Source organism: Ascaphus truei, chromosome 11 (genome assembly GCF_040206685.1).
Source record: "Ascaphus truei isolate aAscTru1 chromosome 11, aAscTru1.hap1, whole genome shotgun sequence".
NCBI classification, from domain to species: domain Eukaryota; kingdom Metazoa; phylum Chordata; class Amphibia; order Anura; family Ascaphidae; genus Ascaphus; species Ascaphus truei.
In genome coordinates, this window is record NC_134493.1 from 50,143,735 (window position 1) to 50,169,515 (window position 25,781).

General features: G+C 48.9%; 1 protein-coding gene across 1 annotated transcript in view; it reads right to left on the reverse strand.

Annotated features, from left to right (window-relative positions):
* Positions 1–25,781, reverse strand: part of CLCN7 (chloride voltage-gated channel 7) — a 67,215-nt gene that overhangs the window by 4,613 nt on the left and 36,821 nt on the right. The window contains exons 16-23 of the mRNA XM_075566148.1: positions 25,458–25,551; positions 24,117–24,286; positions 21,295–21,346; positions 19,332–19,459; positions 15,577–15,662; positions 9,349–9,481; positions 8,560–8,619; positions 8,141–8,317 (exon numbers count right to left, since the gene is read on the reverse strand). Of these exons, the coding sequence (XP_075422263.1) occupies positions 8,141–8,317; positions 8,560–8,619; positions 9,349–9,481; positions 15,577–15,662; positions 19,332–19,459; positions 21,295–21,346; positions 24,117–24,286; positions 25,458–25,551 (900 nt within the window). The remainder of the gene's footprint in view (positions 1–8,140; positions 8,318–8,559; positions 8,620–9,348; positions 9,482–15,576; positions 15,663–19,331; positions 19,460–21,294; positions 21,347–24,116; positions 24,287–25,457; positions 25,552–25,781) is intronic.

Sequence of the window (25,781 nt, forward strand, 5' to 3'; positions counted from 1 at the left end):
CCCACCCACCCTTCCTCTTCCCACAACCCCACCCACCCACCCTTCCTCTTCCCACAACCCCACCCACCCACCCTTCCTCTTCCCACAACCCCACCCACCCACCCTTCCTCTTCCCACAACCCCACCCACCCACCCTTCCTCTTCCCACAACCCCACCCACCCACCCTTCCTCTTCCCACAACCCCACCCACCCACCCTTCCTCTTCCCACAACCCCACCCACCCACCCTTCCTCTTCCCACAACCCCACCCACCCACCCTTCCTCTTCCCACAACCCCACCCACCCACCCTTCCTCTTCCCACAACCCCACCCACCCACCCTTCCTCTTCCCACAACCCCACCCACCCACCCTTCCTCTTCCCACAACCCCACCCACCCACCCTTCCTCTTCCCACAACCCCACCCACCCACCCTTCCTCTTCCCACAACCCCACCCACCCACCCTCTTCCCACAACCCCACCCTCTTCCCACAACCCCACCCACCCACCCTCTTCCCACAACCCCACCCACCCACCCTCTTCCCACAACCCCACCCACCCACCCACCCTCTTCCCACAACCCCACCCACCCTCTTCCCACAACCCCACCCACCCTCTTCCCACAACCCCACCCACCCACCCTCTTCCCACAACCCCACCCACCCACCCACCCTCTTCCCACAACCCCACCCACCCACCCTCTTCCCACAACCCCACCCACCCACCCACCCTCTTCCCACAACCCCACCCACCCACCCTCTTCCCACAACCCCAATCTTCCCACAACCCCACCCACCCACCCTCTTCCCACAACCCCACCCACCCACCCACCCTCTTCCCACAACCCCACCCACCCACCCACCCTCTTCCCACAACCCCACCCACCCACCCACCCTCTTCCCACAACCCCACCCACCCACCCACCCTCTTCCCACAACCCCAATCTTCCCACAACCCCACCCACCCACCCACCCTCTTCCCACAACCCCAATCTTCCCACAACCCCACCCACCCACCCACCCTCTTCCCACAACCCCACCCACCCACCCACCCTCTTCCCACAACCCCACCCACCCACCCACCCTCTTCCCACAACCCCACCCACCCACCCACCCTCTTCCCACAACCCCACCCACCCACCCACCCTCTTCCCACAACCCCACCCACCCACCCACCCTCTTCCCACAACCCCCCCCACCCACCCTCTTCCCACAACCCCCCCCACCCACCCTCTTCCCACAACCCCCCCCACCCACCCTCTTCCCACAACCCCCCCACCCACCCTCTTCCCACAACCCCACCCACCCACCCTCTTCCCACAACCCCACCCACCCACCCTCTTCCCACAACCCCACCCACCCACCCTCTTCCCACAACCCCACCCACCCACCCTCTTCCCACAACCCCACCCACCCACCCTTCCTCTTCCCACCCACCCACCCTTCCTCTTCCCACAACCCCACCCTTCCTGTTCCCACACACCCCACCCACCCACCCTTCCTCTTCCCGCACACCCCACCCACCCACCCTTCCTCTTCCCGCACACCCCACCCACCCACCCTTCCTCTTCCCGCACACCCCACCCACCCACCCTTCCTCTTCCCGCACACCCCACCCACCCACCCTTCCTCTTCCCGCACACCCCACCCACCCACCCTTCCTCTTCCCGCACACCCCACCCACCCACCCTTCCTCTTCCCGCACACCCCACCCACCCACCCTTCCTCTTCCCGCACACCCCACCCACCCACCCTTCCTCTTCCCGCACACCCCACCCACCCACCCTTCCTCTTCCCACACACCCCACCCACCCACCCTTCCTCTTCCCACACACCCCACCCACCCACCCTTCCTCTTCCCACACACCCCACCCACCCACCCTTCCTCTTCCCACACACCCCACCCACCCTTCCTCTTCCCACACACCCCACCCACCCACCCTTCCTCTTCCCACACACCCCACCCACCCACCCTTCCTCTTCCCACACACCCCACCCACCCACCCTTCCTCTTCCCACACACCCACCCACCCACCCTTCCTCTTCCCACAACCCCACCCACCCTCTTCCCACAACCCCACCCACCCACCCTCTTCCCACAACCCCACCCTCTTCCCACAACCCCACCCTCTTCCCACAACCCCACCCACCCACCCTCTTCCCACAACCCCACCCACCCACCCTCTTCCCACAACCCCACCCACCCACCCTCTTCCCACAACCCCACCCACCCACCCTCTTCCCACAACCCCACCCTCTTCCCACAACCCCACCCTCTTCCCACAACCCCACCCTCTTCCCACAACCCCACCCACCCACCCTCTTCCCACAACCCCACCCACCCACCCTCTTCCCACAACCCCACCCACCCACCCTCTTCCCACAACCCCACCCACCCTCTTCCCACAACCCCACCCACCCTCTTCCCACAACCCCACCCACCCACCCTCTTCCCACAACCCCACTCACCCACCCTCTTCCCACAACCCCACCCACCCACCCTCTTCCCACAACCCCACCCACCCACCCTTCCTCTTACCACCCACCCTTCCTCTTACCACCCACCCACCCTTCCTCTTCCCACAACCCCACCCTTCCTCTTCCCACACACCCCACCCACCCACCCTTCCTCTTCCCACACACCCCACCCACCCACCCTTCCTCTTCCCACAACCCCACCCACCCACCCTTCCTCTTCCCACAACCCCACCCACCCACCCTTCCTCTTCCCACAACCCCACCCACCCACCCTCTTCCCACAACCCCACCCACCCTCTTCCCACAACCCCACCCACCCTCTTCCCACAACCCCACCCACCCACCCTCTTCCCACAACCCCACCCACCCACCCTCTTCCCACAACCCCACCCACCCACCCTCTTCCCACAACCCCACCCACCCACCCTCTTCCCACAACCCCACCCACCCTCTTCCCACAACCCCACCCACCCTCTTCCCACAACCCCACCCACCCACCCTCTTCCCACAACCCCACCCACCCACCCTTCCTCTTCCCACCCACCCACCCTTCCTCTTCCCACAACCCCACCCTTCCTCTTCCCACAACCCCACCCTTCCTCTTCCCACACACCCCACCCACCCACCCTTCCTCTTCCCACACACCCCACCCACCCACCCTTCCTCTTCCCACACACCCCACCCACCCACCCTTCCTCTTCCCACACACCCCACCCACCCACCCTTCCTCTTCCCACACACCCCACCCACCCTTCCTCTTCCCACACACCCCACCCACCCTTCCTCTTCCCACACACCCACCCACCCACCCTTCCTCTTCCCACACACCCACCCACCCACCCTTCCTCTTCCCACACACCCACCCACCCTTCCTCTTCCCACACACCCACCCACCCTTCCTCTTCCCACACACCCACCCACCCTTCCTCTTCCCACACACCCACCCACCCACCCTCTTCCCACACACCCACCCACCCACCCTCTTCCCACAACCCCACCCACCCACCCTCTTCCCACAACCCCACCCACCCACCCTCTTCCCACAACCCCACCCACCCACCCTCTTCCCACAACCCCACCCACCCACCCTCTTCCCACAACCCCACCCACCCTCTTCCCACAACCCCACCCACCCTCTTCCCACAACCCCACCCACCCTCTTCCCACAACCCCACCCACCCTCTTCCCACAACCCCACCCACCCTCTTCCCACAACCCCACCCACCCTCTTCCCACAACCCCACCCACCCACCCTCTTCCCACAACCCCACCCACCCACCCTCTTCCCACAACCCCACCCACCCACCCTCTTCCCACAACCCCACCCACCCACCCTCTTCCCACAACCCCACCCACCCACCCTCTTCCCACAACCCCACCCACCCACCCTCTTCCCACAACCCCACCCACCCACCCTCTTCCCACAACCCCACCCACCCACCCTCTTCCCACAACCCCACCCACCCACCCTCTTCCCACAACCCCACCCACCCACCCTCTTCCCACAACCCCACCCACCCACCCTCTTCCCACAACCCCACCCACCCACCCTTCCTCTTCCCACCCACCCACCCTTCCTCTTCCCACAACCCCACCCTACCTCTTCCCACAACCCCACCCTTCCTCTTCCCACAACCCCACCCTTCCTCTTCCCACAACCCCACCCTTCCTCTTCCCACAACCCCACCCACCCACCCTCTTCCCACAACCCCACCCACCCACCCTCTTCCCACAACCCCACCCACCCACCCTCTTCCCACAACCCCACCCACCCACCCTCTTCCCACAACCCCACCCACCCACCCTCTTCCCACAACCCCACCCACCCACCCTCTTCCCACAACCCCACCCACCCACCCTCTTCCCACAACCCCACCCACCCACCCTCTTCCCACAACCCCACCCACCCACCCTCTTCCCACAACCCCACCCACCCACCCTCTTCCCACAACCCCACCCACCCACCCTCTTCCCACAACCCCACCCACCCACCCTCTTCCCACAACCCCACCCACCCTCTTCCCACAACCCCACCCACCCACCCTCTTCCCACAACCCCACCCACCCACCCTCTTCCCACAACCCCACCCACCCACCCTTCCTCTTCCCACCCACCCACCCTTCCTCTTCCCACAACCCCACCCTTCCTCTTCCCACAACCCCACCCTTCCTCTTCCCACAACCCCACCCTTCCTCTTCCCACAACCCCACCCTTCCTCTTCCCACAACCCCACCCTTCCTCTTCCCACAACCCCACCCTTCCTCTTCCCACAACCCCACCCTTCCTCTTCCCACACACCCCACCCACCCACCCTTCCTCTTCCCACACACCCCACCCACCCACCCTTCCTCTTCCCACACACCCCACCCACCCACCCTTCCTCTTCCCACACACCCCACCCACCCACCCTTCCTCTTCCCACACACCCCACCCACCCACCCTTCCTCTTCCCACACACCCCACCCACCCACCCTTCCTCTTCCCACACACCCCACCCACCCTTCCTCTTCCCACACACCCCACCCACCCTTCCTCTTCCCACACACCCCACCCACCCACCCTTCCTCTTCCCACACACCCACCCACCCTTCCTCTTCCCACACACCCACCCACCCACCCTTCCTCTTCCCACACACCCACCCACCCTTCCTCTTCCCACACACCCTTCCTCTTCCCACAACCCCACCCACCCACCCTTCCTCTTCCCACACACCCACCCACCCTTCCTCTTCCCACACACCCACCCACCCACCCTTCCTCTTCCCACACACCCACCCACCCACCCTTCCTCTTCCCACACACCCACCCACCCACCCTTCCTCTTCCCACACACCCACCCACCCTTCCTCTTCCCACACACCCACCCACCCACCCTTCCTCTTCCCACACACCCACCCTTCCTCTTCCCACACACCCTTCCTCTTCCCACACACCCACCCTTCCTCTTCCCACACACCCTTCCTCTTCCCACACACCCACCCACCCTTCCTCTTCCCACACACCCACCCTTCGTTTATGTTCCCACACCCCCACCCAACCACCCTTCCTCTTCACACACCCCCACCCACCCACCCTTACTCTTCCCACATCCCCCACACACCCACCTTTACTCTTCACACACCCCCACCCACCCACCCTTGCTCTTCACACCCCCCCCACCCACCCACCCTTGCTCTTCACACACCCCCACCCACCCACCCTTGCTCTTCACACCCCCCCACCCACCCAGCCTTACTCTTCACACCCACCCACCCTTCCTCTTCCCACACCACCACCCACCCACCCTTCCTCTTCCCACCCACCCACCCTTCATTTATGTTCCCACACCCCCACCCAACCACCCTTCCTCTTCACACACCCCCACCCACCCACCCTTCCTCTTCACACACCCCCACCCACCCACCCTTCCTCTTCACACACCCCCACCCACCCACCCTTCCTCTTCACACACCCCCACCCACCCTTCCTCTTCACACACCCCCACCCACCCACCCTTCCTCTTCACACACCCCCACCCACCCACCCTTCCTCTTCACACCCCCCCACCCACCCACCCTTCCTCTTCACACACCCCCACCCACCCTTCCTCTTCCCACATCCCCACCCACACACCATTCCTCTTCCCACACCCCCACCCACCCACCCTTCCTCTTCCCACACCCCCACCCACCCACCCTTCCTCTTCCCACACCCCCACCCACCCTTCCTCTTCCCACACCCCCACCCACCCTTCCTCTTCCCACACCCCCACCCACCCTTCCTCTTCCCACACCCCCACCCACCCACCCTTCCTCTTCCCACACCCCCACCCACCCACCCTTCCTCTTCCCACACCCCCACCCACCCACCCTTCCTCTTCCCACACCCCCACCCACCCACCCTTCCTCTTCCCACACCCCCACCCACCCTTTCTCTTAGCACACCCCCACCCACACCCTTGCATTTCATAACAACAATCATTTATTACTATACCAATTATTATCACATGGACTCTTACATATGTTTATTACAAATGTATATACCAGTTTTTATTCTTCATCAACGACAATAAAATATTTTTACAAATTTTATATATTACTCTTTCTTTTCATTCTATTTCATTCATATACTTTTTATTACAAACAACATTATTTTTTATTTTATCCATTCACATTCCGGGCAACGCCGGGTCTATCAGCTAGTATATATATATATATATATATACATTCACATAAACAACGTTGCAAAGCGTCGTAAGGGTAGTATATATATATAATATTATACTATATAATATTATATTATACTATATAATATATTATTTATTATGTTATATTATATATATAATACAGTATATACACTATATAATGTGTGTGTGCTGCATATCTTATTGCCTGCATAAAATATTTGTTGTATTTTAGTGTTAAAAATGCCTTCAGGAACGGAACCTTTCATTTAAACAGTGTTCCTATGGGAAAACGTGTTTCGCTTTACAACGTTTCGCTTTACAACGCCATTTTGAGTAACGCATTGTGTCGGATAACCGAGGACTGCCTGTATATATATCTTAAGTAAATATTTCTACAAACTCTGCTTGGAACCATAGCTTCTTTAAACTCTGCTTGGAACAACAACTTCTCCATATTGGCATCATTGTGTTTGTTTTAATCTGATCAGTCACCTAGCCTTCCTAGCTTAATTAATATTTTCCTTTTTTTATTGCTATACAGGATTGCGCCTTTTTCTTTCTTCCATTTAATCAGGATAGGCATATCCTCATTAGGGCTGCATCCTGCTAGTTCATTTCACCTGGGTCAGTACATTTATTAGTCACACATTTACTCACTTATAATATTTCATTTGTGCTAGTCCTAGCGCTGATTTCTTTCTGAGAGAGTTATATATATATATATATATATATATATATATATATATATATATATATCTTTAGTAACGATTTCTACAAACTCTGCTTGGAACCATAGCTTCTTTAAACTCTGCTTGAAACAACAACTTCTCCATATTAAATTAAGTCTCCCTTCAAATCACCATATCAAAGGGCCTTTGCACATTGACACTATTTATTAGCACACACATTCTAAAAAGTTTAAGGGTCTTTATACCACATTTGGTCTTCTGAGAACGGTTTAGTCTTTTAACGTCACATGAAAGCAGAGAGGAATTACAAATAGAGACAGTTCTGAGAACTGTGGCAAAGGATTGTAAAAAAAGATGGTGTATGAAGACTTCCCAATCTGTGACATGGAAAGGTGTAAATGGGGTCCCTGCGTCTCATACCAACTAGTGCTACTCTAACTTGGACAGTACTAAGACTCAGGGTATTATTGGGTGTTCTTTACTGGCTTTGGCATAGAAAACTGTTTGCGCTAGAAGAAATGGGCCAACTACAGTAATTAATCCATTGTGTTGCTGACCAGCAGATAGACGGTCAGTGACAATACCAGCACATTTTCCAACTAGTTTTCAAGAAAACCGATGAATACAGCACTTGGGATATGAGACGGGATATGAGACTGAGGCACATGCACAAAAGCTAACCTTGTAAATGGCGCAGCAGATTTAATGCTGGATGTCCCAGCAGTAAGGGAGGAGATGCTGGCCTGTACTGCACATAAAGGTTTAACTAGCAGACGAGAGGCGCTAGGCTTGGGGAGGTGAAAACGTCCAACACATTGGGCTACATACTTGAGGCACAGTGTAGGGAGTGGGGTTCATAAACTCAGTCAGATCCATCAGACACTCCCGCTCGTCCTGGGACACATGGATAGATTGGATTGGTGGGAAGCGTGGGTAGGCGTCACGGAAATCTTTTAATTTTAGGCGCCTCTGAATCAGGCTCAGATTTTCCCTCTCAACAAACACCTGAGAAAAGAAGAGGGGGGGATAAAATCTCAACTTGCAGGAGTCTTATTCATACAGTAGATACTTGAAGAGTGGATTCTACCAATTGTTTGCATTAGTTTATTTATAAAACACCAACATACTGTATTTTGCTGGGCGGTACAATGGGGGGGAACAATACTGTAGTTAACTATATTTGGATGTCCTTAAAACTGTCCTTTTCTGTCAAAAGGATTAAGTCCTTAAATCAGAAGATGTCGTACCTTGTGTTTGAGGAGAACAATTAGCTGGGATCGTAGGATCAACCCACATAACCTGGCTGGCTGCATAGAGAGAGAGAGAGAGAGAGAGAGAGAGAGAGTTAAAAACAGACACATTTATTAGGCAGAGGTTGCCTATTAATGACATTGTGAATGCTTCCTTTCAAGAGGAAAGTGAAGCATTTTAAAGCTGCAATCCTCTCCATAGCATTTAGTGCAAAGTTCCTGTTACCAGATTTGCGCTACAGCGGTGCGCAAAGTGGGGGCGCGGGGTTTACAGAGGCCCCCCGCACGCTTCTCGAATACATTTAAATTAATGCCGGGGGAGCTGCAGGGCCTCTGTAAACTTCTACTTACCTTGTTTCAGACGATCCTGGTGACGCGGCGTCAAATAACGCAGCGGGGTCGTGTGATTTCATGACGCCAGGGCGTCTGAAGCAAGGTAAGCAGGAGGGGGAGCGAGAAGAGGGGGAAAGACGGCAGGGGGGCGCAGGGGAAAAAGATTGTGCTCCCCTGCTCTACAAGAATGATCAGATTTGCTTATTCAAAGATTCGTGAAGATAGCATTCTTGTTCAGCCGTCTTACTTTTGAAGACTCCCAAACTCAGGCACCAAAAACATAGATTGTTAGCTCCACGGGGCAGGGCCTGTGTCTGCAAAATGCCTCTGTAAAGTGCTAGGTAAAACTAGCAGCGCTATACAAGAACATGCTATTATTAATGATTAAAAAGTATGATCAAGGGGATTGCTGCATTGGGTGGTTACTATGGCTGCGTACGGCACATTTCTAACCTGGCTGGTGTCCCCATTGTTTTCCACCACAGGAAACCCGTTGTGGTTGGAGGATGTTTCACTCAGGATGTCCACGATGATGCCCACTTTTTCTCTCCTCCGCAAACAGGTGACGGGAGTACTCATTACTTCTCTGAAAGAGGGGATAAATAACAATAGTATTAAATATAAAGTAACGAGAACAGGGCTGCAAAGCAGTGAAACATAAGGGGGTCAAAATGTAAGACGTAAGAATGCAAGCCTCACCATTAACATCATTAACATTAACCTCAACATTAGCTGCATACTGTATGATACTGTATTTGTAAAAATGTATTTTAGAAGAATGTTGCAAGACATATAATTTTGTGAAGGAGGCATTACCTATTTCCACTGATCTAATACAAAGTGACATGAATGCTCTTTCCATAAGCACGTTCAAGGAAGAAAGAAACCTATTTATGTCGCCATGCTGGCAAAGGACATTACCAAGTTGCAGGGGCGGACTGGCCAGGGGCGGGCAAAAGCGTAATTGCCCCACGGGATGGTCAGATTTGAACACATTGGGCCAGTGCAAAGAGGAGAAAAGCTATGCTCTGCACTGTACATTCCGGGCATGTCATGCTGCACAGCCCAGCAGTTCCTCTCCCGGGCTGCCAGCAGTGTGCAGAAAGAGTTCAGGACAGCGCTGTGAGGCTGCGCCACTGCTGGCGCTGAGCGAGCCGCTTTCACTTCCATATGTCTATGTATGCTTGGCGCTTGAGTAAACAAAACAAAAAAAATGAACCAGCTCTGTGACGTCATGGCCGTGCCCCCTCCGCGCGGGCGCTCACCTAGCCGGCCACAAATCTCCCGGCCGAGCAGGGAGCGTAATGTCACCGCGCATGAGCGCCCGCTCCCTGCCTGGCCGCAGCCTAAGGATACGCTTATAGTGCCGGCAACGTCAGGCTGCGGTCACTGGAAAAATCAAATTGAGATGACTTCCAGCGATCGCGACCAAGCCGTCGCGCCGCGCTAACTAGGACAACACTGTGCCCATATAAACACACACACGAGGCACATATAAACACACACGAAACACAGACGTGACACAAATACACACAAGAAAACAGGACAGGCACTCTTGGATCCAAAGGTGAAATATATTCCTCAACGTTTCGGCTCCCAACGGAGCCTTTGTCAAGAGCTCTTTGGATCTTTGTGTGCCTGTCCTGTTTTCTCATATCAGATGAAACACACTTTTTTGAAAAAAGTGTGTGTGTGTTTGTGTGTGTTTGTGTGTGTGTGTGTGTGTGTGTGTGTGTGTGTGTGTGTGTGTGTGTGTGTTTGTGTGTTAAGCACGCGCATGTTAAGTGAAACTTCTTCATCTTTTTTTTTTTTTTCAAAAATGTTTTTCTTGAGCGCATGGTACATTCATTACAATAGCTGCCAACAACTTCTTCGTCTTTTGTCACTGTTTTGTCACAGAAATTGTATTTGTGATGGTAATTTTTTCTAATTAAAAATCAAAACACAATTTCAGTGACAAAACGCAAATAAGTTTGACTTAGAACGTGCGTGCTGTGAATTCCGTGTGTGTGTGCGCGCGCGAGCGTGACTGCGCTTTGTTTTTAAAAGTTTTTATTTTCCATTCATTTGAAAAAGTTCTCTTCAGGTCAGAGGACCCTGCAGCACAATGTATAATAGCACATACCAATAGCACATGCCCGCAGCAATGTGTTTCAGAGTGTGCGTGAGTGTGCCAGTGAGTCTGTTTGGGGGGTGGGAGGGGTAGCACATGCCAGCAGCAGTGTGTGTATGTCTGTTGGGGGGTGGGGGGGAATCTCAAGCAGGCTCTCGTCTGGAGAAGATGGTGGTGTCTGCGAGGGGGGTGGGGGGGTTTAGCGGGGGAAGGATCCCACGCAGGCTCTCCCAGCAGTGCAGTCTGGAGAAGCCGGTGAGTCTGCGAGAGGGGGGGATGGGGGGGGGCGCGAGGGGGGGGGGGCGGCTGGGGGGGGGCACGAGGGGGTTGCTCACGCAGGCTCTCCAGCACAATGCTGAGAGCTTAAAACCCGAATTGGATCAGCACATCCTCAGCATGTGGGAGGTAGTCAGATAGTGCCCGGGCAGCAGCAGTGTGCGGAGCAGGGACAGAGGAGGCCAGACACGGGGGGGACAGAGCACGAGACACTGGGGACACAGGGCATATAGTCCTGAGGGGAGAGCAGGTGTGTGTGTGTGTGTGTGTGTGTGTGTGTGTGTGTGTGTGTGTGTGTGTGTGTCGGCCAGGGCCGACTCCTCCTGGTGGAAGCTGGCAACACTGACGGCCTCTTCTGTCATGTGTGATGTCACTTCCGTCACCAATCAACTACATTCACGCCATTAAAGACGTTTCACTTCAAAAAGTGACCCCCACCCCCGCAGTGTAACTGTCACTGGATCCTGAGATATTTACATTTGACTGGGCTCATCAGACCCCGGCGACTTTATCAGCATTTCGCTGTTGCGTCTCGTTGACGCTGTGCCGTCTGGACTTCAGCGCACCCCCAATTAAACTTTTCCGTGTTTAGTCTTTGTCAATTTTCAGGTGTTCCTTGCACTGACCATAGGAGCACTACCCCCCTCCTGCTGGAACCATATGTGAGGTGAGGGAGTTAACACTCTCACAGGGCTTCAGATATTTTTCGGCACTACCATCAATTTTATTGTTGTAGCCAAGAGTGTTATAATTCCCTGATCTGCACTATTACCGTTTAATGAATAAAACCCAAAGACACTAAACTATTTGTAGCAAGATCAAGCTACACAAGATGCAAAATACTTGGCTGCGGCCCTGCTGCCGCTGAGCTCGCTCATGCTTGGAGAGTCACGAGCTCACCAAGCATGGTATGGTATGTCTTTATTTATATAGCGCCATTAATGTACATAGTGCTTCACAGTAGTAATACATGTGGTAATCGAATAAATAACAGATAATATAAATAACAGATCATGGGAATAAGTGCTTTAGACAAACGTAACATTAAGGAAGAGGAGTCCCTGCCCCGAGGAGCTTACAGTCTAATTGGTAGGTAGGGAGAACGTACAGAGACATTAGGAGGGAGTTCTGGTAAGTGCGTCTGCAGGGGGCCAAGCTATATGTATCATGTGTTCAGAATGTTCACAGTGCTATTCGTATGCTTCTTTAAGCAAGTGTGTCTTAAGGTGGGTCTTAAAGGTGGATAGAGAGGGTGCTAGTCGGGTACTGAGGGGAAGGGCATTCCAGAGGTGTGGGGCAGTCAGTGAAAAAAGTTTAAGGCGGGAGAGGGCTTTAGATAAAAAGGGGGTAGAAAGAAGACATCCTTGAGCAGAACGCAAGAGTCGGGGTGGTACATAGCGAGAAATTAGGGCTGAGATGTAAGGAGGGGCAGAAGAGTGTACAGCTTTAAAAGTGAGGAGACGGACGAAACGCGTAGGTGCGCTCCTACCATTGTTTTGTTTTGCACTGACCATTAAAGTACTCTTTTAATACTCATCCCTGCTTGGAGTTACCCTCATTTTGGCGATCCACTAGCTGGTATGCTGCCAAGAAACGCTGCTGTGCTCCTCTACATCTCTGCTGCTTGTGTTTACCCTGAGAGGACTGCACGCTGGAACGGATCCACCCATCAAGGACACCACTAAGGGAGGTAAAGGGCCTTGGCCCATTATTATTTTACCCTCCAGTGCTGGACTGATTGAGTTATTTCCCCAGGGTGTAGTACACCATCATTAGGAGACCTATTTTGGGGTACCTGCGTGGGGACCACCAGGCCTCTGGTTTCTCACCCTGGGATGTTATGGATTATACTCTATGTCCCTGAACCTGGATCCATTATGGTATATGGAATTATCAGTATACTAATGAGCTATCTATGGTGATGCACCATAAACACCACATACCTATCTACGACACCTAAATAGAGTGTGTACAGAGAAATGTGAAGAGGTCCCAGGACAGAGCCCTGGGGTACCCCCACAGAGAGATCAATAGAGGAGGAGGAGGTGTTAGCAGAAGAGACACTGAAAGTACGATGGGAGAGGTAGGATGAGATCCAGGATAGAGCTTTGTTCCGAATGCCAAAAGTATGGAGAATGTGAAGGAGAAGAGGGTGGTCCACGGTGTCAAATGCTGCAGAGAGGTCGAGTAATATGAGCAGAGTGTAATGACCTCTGTCTTTGGCAGCATGGAGGTCGTCAGTTATTTTAGTGAGGGCTGTTTCCGTGGAGTGAGCAGTGCGGAAGCCAGATTGTAGAGGGTCTAGTAGAGAATAGGTGTTGAGAAAATGGAGCAAGCGAGAGAATACAAGACGTTCAAGGAGTTTAGAGGCAAAAGGCAGGAGGGAGACAGGTCGATAGTTAGAAAGACAGGTAGGGTCAAGCTTGCTGTTTTTGAGTAATGGTATGACTGTTGCATATTTGAAGGAGGATGGAAAGGTTCCAGAGCAGAGGGAGGAGTTAAAAATGTGTGTGAGCATAGGGATTATAGTAGGAGCAAGAGGTTTTAGGAGATGGGAGGGAATGGGGTCAAAAGGGCAAGTGGTAGAGGGAGAAGTGGCGATCAACAGCGACACATCCTCCTCTGAGACAGTGGAAAAAGAGTCAAGGAAGGCAGGAGGAGAGTTAGGAAGAGGTGTAGGATGGGAGGAAGAAACAGAGGGGATGTTCTGACGTATGGATTCCACCTTTTCCTTAAAATAGTCAGCAAAGTCCTGAGCGGAGATGGACGAAGGAGAGGCAGCATGAGCGATCGCTGTCCTGCAACATTTTTAGAGCAGGAGTGGGGGGCGTGGCTATTAGGGGGGAGTGGCTATTAGGGGAGGGGGTTTGTCATTGGCTGAATAGGGGCTGTGTGTGAGTCTGTCCATTTTCTCTACCCCCTTCCCTCCTCTCTTTCCCCCATTGCTCTCTCTCCCCCCCCGATTGCTCTCTCTCCCCCCCGATTGAGCTCTCTCTCTCCCCCCCCATTGCCCTCTCTCCCCTTTCCCCCCTCTAGCCCCTCCCTCCCCCTTCCATCCTCTCGTTTCTCTCCCCCTTCTCTCCTTTCTCCCCCCCCTTCTCTCCTTCCCCCCCTCACTTTGTTTGCCCCCCCACACCACACCACTTTGTGTGCCCCCCCACACCACACCACTTTGTTTGCCCCACACCACACCACTTTGTTTGCCCCCCCACACCACAGCAGTCCGTTTTGCCCCTCGCCCACCCCACAGCAGTCCGTTTTGCCCCTCACCCACCCACCCCACACCCCAGCAGTCCGTTTTGCCCCTCACCCACCCACCCCAGCAGTCCGTTTTGCCCCTCACCCACCCACCCCACACACCACAGCAGTCCGTTTTGCCCCACTCCACTTCTCTCGGCTAGAAATCCCATGTTAATGTTTGCAGTAGTGAGACGGCATTAGAACACGCCCTCTGTCTTTCATGTGACCCTGCTCGGAGCCTGAAAGTATCCCTGCAGTGTCTCCTCAAGCGCAAAGCGCGGGAGAGCATGCGGGCACGAGCACGAGCGCCCACGCACAGCGCGAGCGTGAACGGGAGGATTCCCATTCACAGAGGTAAGCACGCTAAGCTCATAGCGAGCTCAGCGCCAGCGGGGGACTCAGCCTTACTCCTGTGAAAAATTAAACTTGCAATGACAAAGAAGGAACACAAGAGGTCAGCATTCCTTTAAATATACTAAAGAGCATTTCGTCAATTGGGTTAGAACTTTGTTATGGAATTTTGCACTATACCATAATTATCCCAGCATATTTATACTTCTGTGAACGCGACTATGGCTAACAGGATCCACAGGATCCACTCTGTCTCACTTAAGCATATGTGGTGCGGGAACCAACCAATCACAGACGAACGACGTGGAGAGCAGAGGATAGGAGCGGTGTGAACGCCGAGGGTCCCAGCCAGCGACTACTTGATCTTTTGTCTAACATGCCTGTTACATTATGACACCATGTCAGTGTGTTCATTTTCACTTCACTGAAAGATACATTTTTATCAGTCTGCACTATTTGGCCTTTTATTCTTCCGACGCATAAGGACACGATATTGCCACGGATTTATGGATATGCCCAAAAGAATTAGTAGTATGTGAGCACACATTCTATAGGTTACTGAAGATCTGACCGGAGTTATTTTGAGAGACATATTGCACTCACCTGAGGGGGCAATGTAGCCGGCTACATCTGTACCCAAAATCACTCACGGTACAAGGTACCACCCTCCCTTAAAAATAATTGCTTCTGCGTGCACTCACCTAGCAGTGATGGAGTACGATGTTACAGGAGCTTCCCAGTGCAGGAATGGAACGCTCTGCAGCTTGATATGAATATCGTAAAGACCCTGAAATTAAAAGAAGTAAAACACAACCGTCAAATCCACCAACACAGCTATCTTCCCATGAACAGTCACACGGTATGAAACAGAGATCAGATATTGAGGTCATTTACTTATCTTTCTGGCTTCTTCTTGGACAGCACCTGAATCTTTTGCTACACTTGAATTTTACACTGCAGCAAGCAATAAGGAAGTTGACTAGCAAGTGCTGTTTCAGAGTAGCATTAACCCTAGGATCAAACCCAATGTGCTTCAGATACTTTGTTGCCTTCAGTGCCATAAACTACATGCTAAATCAAATAGTGAGCTCTGGAGAAGTTATCATAATTTTATTTTACAGAACCTTTTTTGAAAAATGTCAAAGCTTTTTTTTTTTTTTTTTTTTTTTTTTAATAAATAAAAGTGGCATTTGAACTGACACAGTAGTCATAAAAACAGCAATCCCCCTCAAAATCAACTTTTTATCTTATATGATTATGGCGGGGCTTCCGGAGCTAAACTGCTGCACTCCAAATTCTCTGCAGCCCCCAATTGCCGAGACTTTATTTATTTTATATTTGCAAGAAAAATATGGTTGTGGGTAACCCAATTGAAAGATGCCATGTTCTCTCACGAGGTCACGTCTTTCTATTGGATGTCACAGTAAGGCGTACGGCAATGACCATATTGTTTCCACCATAGAAGAAGTTTTGTAATGAACTTTCAAAATTAAATATCTCAGCAAATGGCCAGTCCCTATAGCTTGAAACGCTGCAGTTCTCTGGAGTACCCCTTGTTACAAATAAAGTATAACATATATATATATATATATATATATATATATATATATATATATATATATATACTGTATAATGAGCAGCGGCACTCCAATGTCAGTGATAACTTGCCCGGGTGTTGCGGATATTGGATAGACAGATAATGGCTGAAAAATTGGCACTGGCAAGTCTTTTAATTAAAGCAAAAATGTGAATTTATTAGGATCAACGTTTCGGTCTTATCCAAGACCTTTCTCAAGAAAAAAAAAACAAAAAAGCAAAGTCAGACTCCTATTCTGTCCTAGATCTGCAATCTGGCTTTAGCACTACTCACTCCACCGAAACAACCCTCACCAAAATAACCAATGGCCTCAATGCTGCCCGCAAAGTCATTACACCATGCTTATATTACTCCCCCTCTCTGCAGCCTTTGATACTGTGGACCACCCTCTTCTTCACATTCTCCATACTCTTGGTATCCATAACAAAGCTCCATCATGGATTTCCTCTCATCTCTCCCACCTAACAAACACCTAGTATCACAAGCACACTGCCTAGTTGTCACTCCTACCTCACATTCACAACGTAGTTAAAATTTGTCCATTTTTCCTTCATAACATTGCAAAGATACGCCTTTTCCTTTGCTGCTCTACTGCTAAAACTCTAGTACAGGTCCTAATTCTCTTCCATCTCGACTAATGTAGCCTTCTACTATCCGGTCTTCCTGCCTCTCACCTGTCCCCCTACAATTTATCTTAAACTCTGTTACTAGAATGACTTTAGCCTTTCCTAAATCTGGCTCAGCGTCTCTCCTGCTGAAATCCCTCTCCTGGCTTCCTATTAAATCCCGGATTGCAGAATTCTGCACCTCTTTTTTTTTTTTTTGCCCCGTTATCTAGCTGCTTTTAGATGATCCATTAAAGTCTTATCTTTATGGGTACGCACTCTCTTGGAATTTAATTGATATGCTCTCTGGTGTAAGTCGTGCTCTACTTTCCAATATCTATCTACCCGTTTGCTGTGGAAAAACGGAAGCGCGCCCTATTTGGAGGATCGACGTAGGATCCGAGAGGACAACACCAACCCAACGCGAGTTTATGATTCTTTTTATTTACACCACTTGTACTCTCCACTTCGATATTCATATGTCTGGGCACTAAGTTGTGAGGTTTCTTACTGCAGTGCTTGTGGAACCCTAGCCAGCTAGTCGAATTATAGTGGAGTAGTGGCGTTAATTACGTGTTAATGGTTGGTATACTATCAAGGAAAATACTCAGGGGTGCCACACCCAAGGAGCTTCATATGGATGACAAATATATGCTTCTATAAGCTGTTGAGCCTGTATTTTAGAGCACCACACATTCTCTTCCTATATTCACAAACTGGTTTAGGCATGTAATGTGTTTTCTAATGTTTATCACTGATCCCTTATGTGGGTGCTTAAAGATGTTGCGGGCGACCATGTAACTGCATGTCATGCACCCTGTACATTTGTAACATCCAGGCTTCGGAGTCAGGGTGCCTTCAGAGGTTTTAATTCATAGTGTATCTATATATACAAGCTGGCCGCGTAAACTACAACCGCGTTAATAGCAAGAGAGTGGTTTCGACATCTGGTAGTTGTTGGTCTGTGGAGAATATATGTCCCATGTATTAACTATACTCTTACGTACTCTTCATAGATGCGGTGGAATTAGTTTGGTTAGGGAACCTCTCCTGTTTTGGTGCCTCAATCACTGGCTATGCCAACTCTTTCCCAAACCTTATACGCGATACAAGAGACACATTTCATGTGTGTTATTACCCCTCTCAAGAAATTGTTCTCCCGTGGCTTTCTGCTCAGTAAGAAGCTGGGGATCATCTCTTACAACATGTTTAATCCATAGCATTTGAAAGTCAGAAAGATCCTTTTAATAGAGAACAGGGGGGGGGGGGAGGTTTGGGTTTACTCCGTCATAAAACTGTCAATCTCGCAGCTGATTTACGACACAGGTGGGCTTATGTTGTTTTAATGGGGGGAAAATAGTACATACCTTAGCAAAGGATTATGGAAATCCGATTTTAACAGAGTTGTGTTTTGGACCAAACATGTGAAGTCTCATTTGTGCACTATATATACTGTATAGTAACGTAAGGTTATAGGGATTTCTGTTTTATGTTTTACCCTGTTATTATAAGACACTGTCTTGCATTTACTGTAATTGTAAGTTCTTCTAATCCTTTTTCTGTAATCTAAACATTGTATTTTTTACATATATTAAAACATTTAATAAGTGATGCTTTGGGCTCTGAATTAACTTTTGCACGCTTTTGCAACAGATTTTGTGTGTTAAGTGCATAGTTTTTTTTTCTATGTTAAACAGTGGCCTGAAACCCTGGCAGATATTAATTTTATTTGCGTAATTTCTCAGGTGGTGGCAGCAGCGTATAGATGATTGCAATTGAGTAAGGGGTTAATATTAACTAATTGAAAGTAGCTTGCGGGACAGAATAGTGAGTTGGCTAGAGTAGCCCTGTGTATTAACCCTGGTTGCATAGCGAAGTCACGTGCTCACTTGTGTGCTGTTCGTGACAGGTGGTATATGGGGACGGATTGAGGGGAGATCTTATTCATTTGAGGGACCTTTACGAAGGTGAAAAGTGGGACAGGATGTATGCAGGTCACATGGCCACAGGTGTGCCGTACGTGACAACACTCATCTAACAGTTCTGCGAAATATTCTATTCACCCACAATGTAATATACTGCAAGCCATGAATATTGTTTGGTAACCTTGTATAATAAGAGGGTGCCTCAGACCTTATATTTCTTAACCAAATCAAGGACCCTTTATTGATGCCTCATAGTAATGAGGATTATGATGCTTTTCCTTACACCCGATGTCAATCACTACCCACATCAGCCTGCAGTCTCCCCTCACCTCGATAAAGTAGTCGCCCACTATTTTAGACGTCATGAGGACCAACATGATCGGAAAGCCGTATGTGACGTTTCCAGTGGCTTCCACCATGATGACGGTGAGGCTCAATGTCATCCTCACTATACCACCTGTAAACAAGGAAACAAGAACATTATCATACAAATCTATATATGAATTCAATATTAGTGTGTGTGTGGTTAACAAAATGCTTTTATTTGTGCGAGCTTTTGAAATACATTGATCTCTTCTTCCGGCGGTGTTACAATGGATAAAGCAAGAAAGGGTTTTTACGTAAAAACAGTGCATCTTGGAATGTATCTGTGACTGAAGCCTATCCCTCCCCCTGTGCAGTATGTGATTTATGACTTGGTGTTAAATGGTCTCTGAATGTTAGTGATGTAAGAGTGTGTGTGTGTATGCAAATATAAATTTATAAAGTGCCCACAGTGTATACAGCGCTTTACAAAAGGAGTGTTTGACAGTCAATACCAATGGTGTGGGTAGGTGTAGAAATGTAAGAGGGTAGTAATGCATTACTATTAGTGTGTGTAGATACTATGTGGTTCCTATTAGTATATAGGGATAGAATTACATTGTACATATGCATGTGTAAGAGACAGCTGTGTGTGCATTCATATAGCGCAGTATGTATAGACATGGCCTTTAGCACTCATGGGAAGAGTCAGGTTAGGGACTCATGAAGCTGCGGTCTCGGTTTAGGCCACCACTAAGTGTCCCGAACAGTTGAAAAAATTTGTATTCATGCAACCGTCTTCTCTTTCCGTGTTCTAAGATTACCTTTGAGTATGGCAACCCTCAGCTCGTTCATCTTATGGCCAGAGTCAGAGAAATGTTCGCCGACAGGGCTGTCTCTTGTTCCGCGTGTGATGCTGTGGCGATGCAGATTCATTCTCTTGTTTCGCCCCTGTCCCGCCTCACCTATGTAGTAGCAGCCCCCTGCGCATTTCATGGACGAGGTACATGACATTGCTGGAGGAACAGGTGAACCTTCCTCTGATTTTGTACTCCAGATCCCTGTGTGGTTTGTGTATTGTGTCGGCTGTGTGGAGAATTGCGCAGGTTTTGCATGTTGCGTCCTGGCATGGTCTTGTCCCGCATTCAGTTGTACTGTTGAATACTTTACTCCTCACCATCATTTTCTTGAGATTATGAGGTTGTCTGTATGATAAGAAGGGTGTTTCAGGGAAGACCTGTTGCAATCTTGTATCCTCCTGGAGAATGGGTTGTAGTTCCCTGGCGATCTTGCATAGGCCTTCTAGGTGTGGGTTATGTGACCAAAGGTACCCTGTCGCTTGTCTCTTTCTGTCTGTATTCAAGGAGATCACTTCTTGGTATTCTGGTGGCTTTGTGGATTTGCTGGTCTACAATTCTGTGTTTATATCCACAGTTTATGAAATCCAATCTCAAGGCTGTAATCCTCTGTCTGCTGTGTCGGAGCATATCCAATTGTATCGTATGGCTTGACTGTAGATGGTTGCATGTTTAGTGTGTGTTGGATGGAAGCTGTTGTCCCTCAAATAGCTGGCTCTCTCTGTAGGATTGTGGTATACAGAAATATATATATGGATATGTAGATAGGTATGTGTGTGTGTGAGATTATTTCATTTGGTGTGTAAAGACCTGTATGGGCATGTGGGTGCGAGTGATGGATGTGGTCCCTAACCAATTCAGCACGATTCTCTAAAAAATAAATAAATGCACTAGATGTCTCTCCAATAACAGCAAAAGTTAAAACCCTGAAAACCTAGCACTAGATTTTATAGCAAGCTGTTGCAAAGCACTTGATAAAATGAAAGAGGTAAAGCGCCTGAACACTACAGATCTGCTTTTTCATTCACAGTCCCTGCTTAGGGGACGCACTGAACTTACTCAAAGGCCAGGCGGATCTGGTGTACAAAAGTACAACCCTCCGTATGCCTTCTCCATCTGGCACCTCACTTACCCAGCTGTGCTGCTGCCCCCATCAGAGCATACTTCCCAGGATCGGCCCATGACTGGAAAGCACAAAAACAAGACCATAAGATTAGAGGCTATATTCCCGAGGATACTAAAATACAGCAAATTGCAGCCCATGTAAGCCAAGTACATCACTGCATATTAAAAGTGGGCCTTTATATCTTCTAATGGAAACATTGCATTAGTCAGTTTTTGTACGTACAAGATTGATACATTTCCAAATTGGTACAACACATATCCTGTGACGGACCCATTTTCCCCATAAAGTAAACTTGTGATGTTATTTAATGCATTAAAGACAACTCTGGCAGAGAAAAAGTTAATGGATCTTATTCATACTGTAGATATGTAGTGTAGAGATCACATTTCTTATCTTAAAGTATGCACAATTACTCTGTACAACTCCCCTTTTGATCCATTACAACAACAATTTGTGCTTCATTATTTCAACTGGGGATGTTTAGCAAGTGTAGGTCTATATTGTAACTATGGGAGAGCGCCAAAAGATTCGACGTGCCACCAAGCGCAATGAAGAGAGAGAGGGCGACTTCCACGAAAAAATTCATTATATCATGATCTAATAGATTTTTATTCATGGAAGTCACCCCCTCTCTCTCTCCATTGCGCTTGGTGACGCATCGCATCTTTTTGCGCTCTCCCATTGTTCCAGTATTTTGTCGGATTCGCACACCCGAGGACGCCTAGAAGTGGCTGAAAACATTCATTCAATCAAAAGATCCTCAGCACTGCAGCATGCCAGTCTCTTTTTGAGTTTTGACTCATTATAATGGGCTAAAGTTTGTAAACTAGAAGAGTTATAGAGGAGTTCTGGAACGTCATCTCTTGTAAACGAGAAGTGTTATAGAGGAGTTCTGGAACGTCATCTCTTGTAAACGAGACGTGTTGTAGAGGAGTTCTGGAACGTCATCTCTTGTAAACGAGAAGTGTTGTAGAGGAGTTCTGGAACGTCATCTCTTGTAAACGAGAAGTGTTGTAGAGGAGTTCTGGAACGTCATCTCTTGTAAACGAGAAGTGTTGTAGAGGAGTTCTGGAACGTCATCTCTTGTAATCGAGAAGTGTTGTAGAGGAGTTCTGGAACGTCATCTCCGTGACCCAGTTGCTGCATATTCTCACGGAGAAAGAGCCAGATATGCATCATCCTCATTAAATAACTAGCCTAGAAATCTACATGCTGTTTATGGACATTTTGCAAGGGAATATCTCCTTATAATAAGAGATCAACATAAATAAAGAAAAAACATTTTTATTTTTTCTGCTTCTTTGCACCCTGTGGAGCCCCAGATCCTTTTTAAGGACTTCTGTATTCTATATTGTAACTAAACCAAGGAAACCCACCAATAGTTACAAAGCCCAGAATCCTGTTGGCAGAACAAGGATGGCTGCCAAAGAAAAATGGTCATTGAGCTCATTGATAATGAAAACTGCTGATGTCCCGGTTACTGGAAAGAAACTATCTTCTTAGCCAAGGACAAATGCGATTTTCTCTCACATTTAAAATCTTAAGATCTGGGGAGCCCCCGTACATACAACCATCTGTAGTTTTTAAATTGCGCTCCATGGACCAATGCTGATCTCATACGACTATTAAGTTACAGACAATGGGGCACTTGCAATGAACACATTTCCCCACCCAAGAGAAGAACACCCATACTGGTGAACCCAAGGATAAAAGTCCCCAAAAGATTTCCCAAACACTCAGAGAGGCACAAAGAGGTAAAAGATCCTAGTTAAATTGTGGTTTGTGTTCCTCTCGCATACACATCATGTAAGGGTATTTCAGGATTCTCAAGGACATATAATTGTGTGTTTGTTTAGAGTATATAAAAGGTTGAAATTTAATTTTTCACCACACAAGGCTCTCTTACCCCTTTGTCTTTTGAAGGGCTTTTGGAAATATATACAGTTCTATAGGCAGAGATATAGGATCTAATGGCCAGGTACACCAATATATTACCGTATTGACCCGAATATAAAGCAAGTTTCCCCCCCCCACCCCCGAAAATTACCCTCCCAAAACCTTCACTCGCACTATATTCGCAGCCGAGCATTTACACTGGGGGACAAATCCAATATATATCCTTCTACTTTAATTCCTCCGCCATTTACGATTGTTTGAAGGGCTTTTGGGAAATATATACAGTTCTATGGGCAGAGATATAGGATCTAATGGCCAGGTACACCAATATATTACCGTATTGACCCGAATATAAAGCAAGTTCCCCCCCCCCCCCCCCCGAAAATTACCCTCCCAAAACCTTCACTCGCACTATATTCGCACCCGAGCATTTACACTGGGGGACAAATCCCAGATGGCCACCGGGCACACCCGGTAGTCCCGACACGGCGCCAAACAGAGCGGGGCACTGACCGGAGGAGGAGGTGAGAGTCCTAACAGCAGCAGGGAACCGCCTGACAGGAATCTAGTCACAGCGCTGTGGGAGGCTGACAGCCGCAGGCCCACAGGTAAGGGGAGGCAGCCATTAAGTCCCGGCGCTTCCCTGCAGACTCGCCTTCCTCACCCCCCTCCCTCATCAGCAGTCCGGCAAATCTTTGCCTATTATTCTATTTCCTACAACTGTGAATTTCCAATCTGGGTTTTTTTTTTATATTTTGTTGGCAAAACTGTAGGGGTTGTCTTATGTGCGAGGTCGCGCTATATTCGGGCGAATACGGTAGTTACAGTCATGTGAAAAAGAAAGTACACCCTCCTTGAATTCCATGGTTTTACATATCAGGACATAATAACAAGCATCTGTTCCTTAGCAGGTCTTAACATTAGAAACGTACAGCTCCATTTGGAATGGTTGTTAACAGGATCCCAAAGAGCCTTCCCCAGGCGGCTCCCAGCAGAAGTGATGGGATAAAGATGCCCGCGGACACAGTCAGTCCATAAGTCCAGCAGGACAGAAAGAAATACAAGATCGTGAACACGCCCAAGGTCTGAGGATTGAAGGAACCTATATAGAAGAGACAAATAGGATGTAACAAAGCAATACTTTGTCCTGTAAATGCAATTCCATGTAAGACCAAGTGAGAATGATCTGGTTAATAGATTAAAAAGAAGCAATTGCCCTTGCTATACTGTACGTCCTTGTTGCAGTGGTGCTCAGAAAGGGAGGAAACACTGATCTATCTGATCACTTTATCAGTGCGATGGGACAAACAAGACTGATAATCAATTTAGCGCAACAGTCACTAAACGGTGCAACACCATAAAACAACTTACAGCACTGGAAGATAACCTTACAGTCCATTCACTTGAATGCGCCATAATGGGTCTTATGGTGTAGCACTACTTAGTAAACATGGCGCTGTGTGTCCATCTTCAAACTTCCAAAAATTATGCATAAATAATTATACGTCTGATTTTTTTCAATTGCCTTACCCAGTTGTAACCAATTAGGTATATCTCTGTCATGCACTGAACATTAATGAAGTCCCTCTGGAGATTAAATCAGACTACACTTCAAAATGCTTAAAAATATATGTATTTACCACATAGGAGTTGATTTATAGACTCGGGAGAAGGCAGCCATGAATGGAATGGTTCAGTGAGCAAAGGAGTGTCTGGTGCAAATCCCTGTGAACTTGAGCAAGTTACTACAGTATATCCCTGTGCCTCAGACACCAAACAAAATAGAAGTTGAAGTTGGTCATGGCAGGGACTGTGTCTGTTAAATTCCATGTACACAAACTAGATTGTGCTTGTACAGTGCTTTAAGTCTCATTGGGAGAAAAATGCTATACAAAATAAAGTTATTATTATTCTCTTTGTGAAGTTATACAGGACATCTGACTGAAGAGTACTATGATACCTTACTGGAGTTCATCCAAAAACTACCACCAATTATGAACAATATTCTTTTCTAGGAAGGATTCTGCTGATCATTGTTATAATAACAGTAACATTTTGAAGTGTAGAGGCAGAAAACTACAGAATTATGACGATTTACCATTGTAATGAGGCAAAGAGCAGATGATGAGAATTTGCTGACCAAACAGGAATGTCTAGTGGTCAATTATCAGAACCCTTTGGTTTAGCTATCACACTATACACAGCTGCTGTAGCACTAGGCTGCGATTAAAAATATAATTAGAAGACGTTCTGATTATTACAGTGGCATTAACCTGCAGGATCATGGAAAAGGCTGCGCACGCTTCTCTCTGGAGTAGTAAAGAAGGCCGATGCCATGGCATTATATTCTCCATCTGCACAGAAAAGCTGATGAAAGAAGAGAAAGGACATTCTTTGTGATCCAATGCGTTTCCATTTTTTGTTTTGAGTATTCTGCCCACTAGGCAATCTTTGAGAGTCGATGGGGACGAGCACAACCATTATCCATTGTTTCCCATCATACAACCTGAATTACATATAGTAAGAAATAATATTTCCTCAGTATAGAAATGAACTGTGCAATGGAAGCCACAATGGTTAAATATGTCCAAATCTGA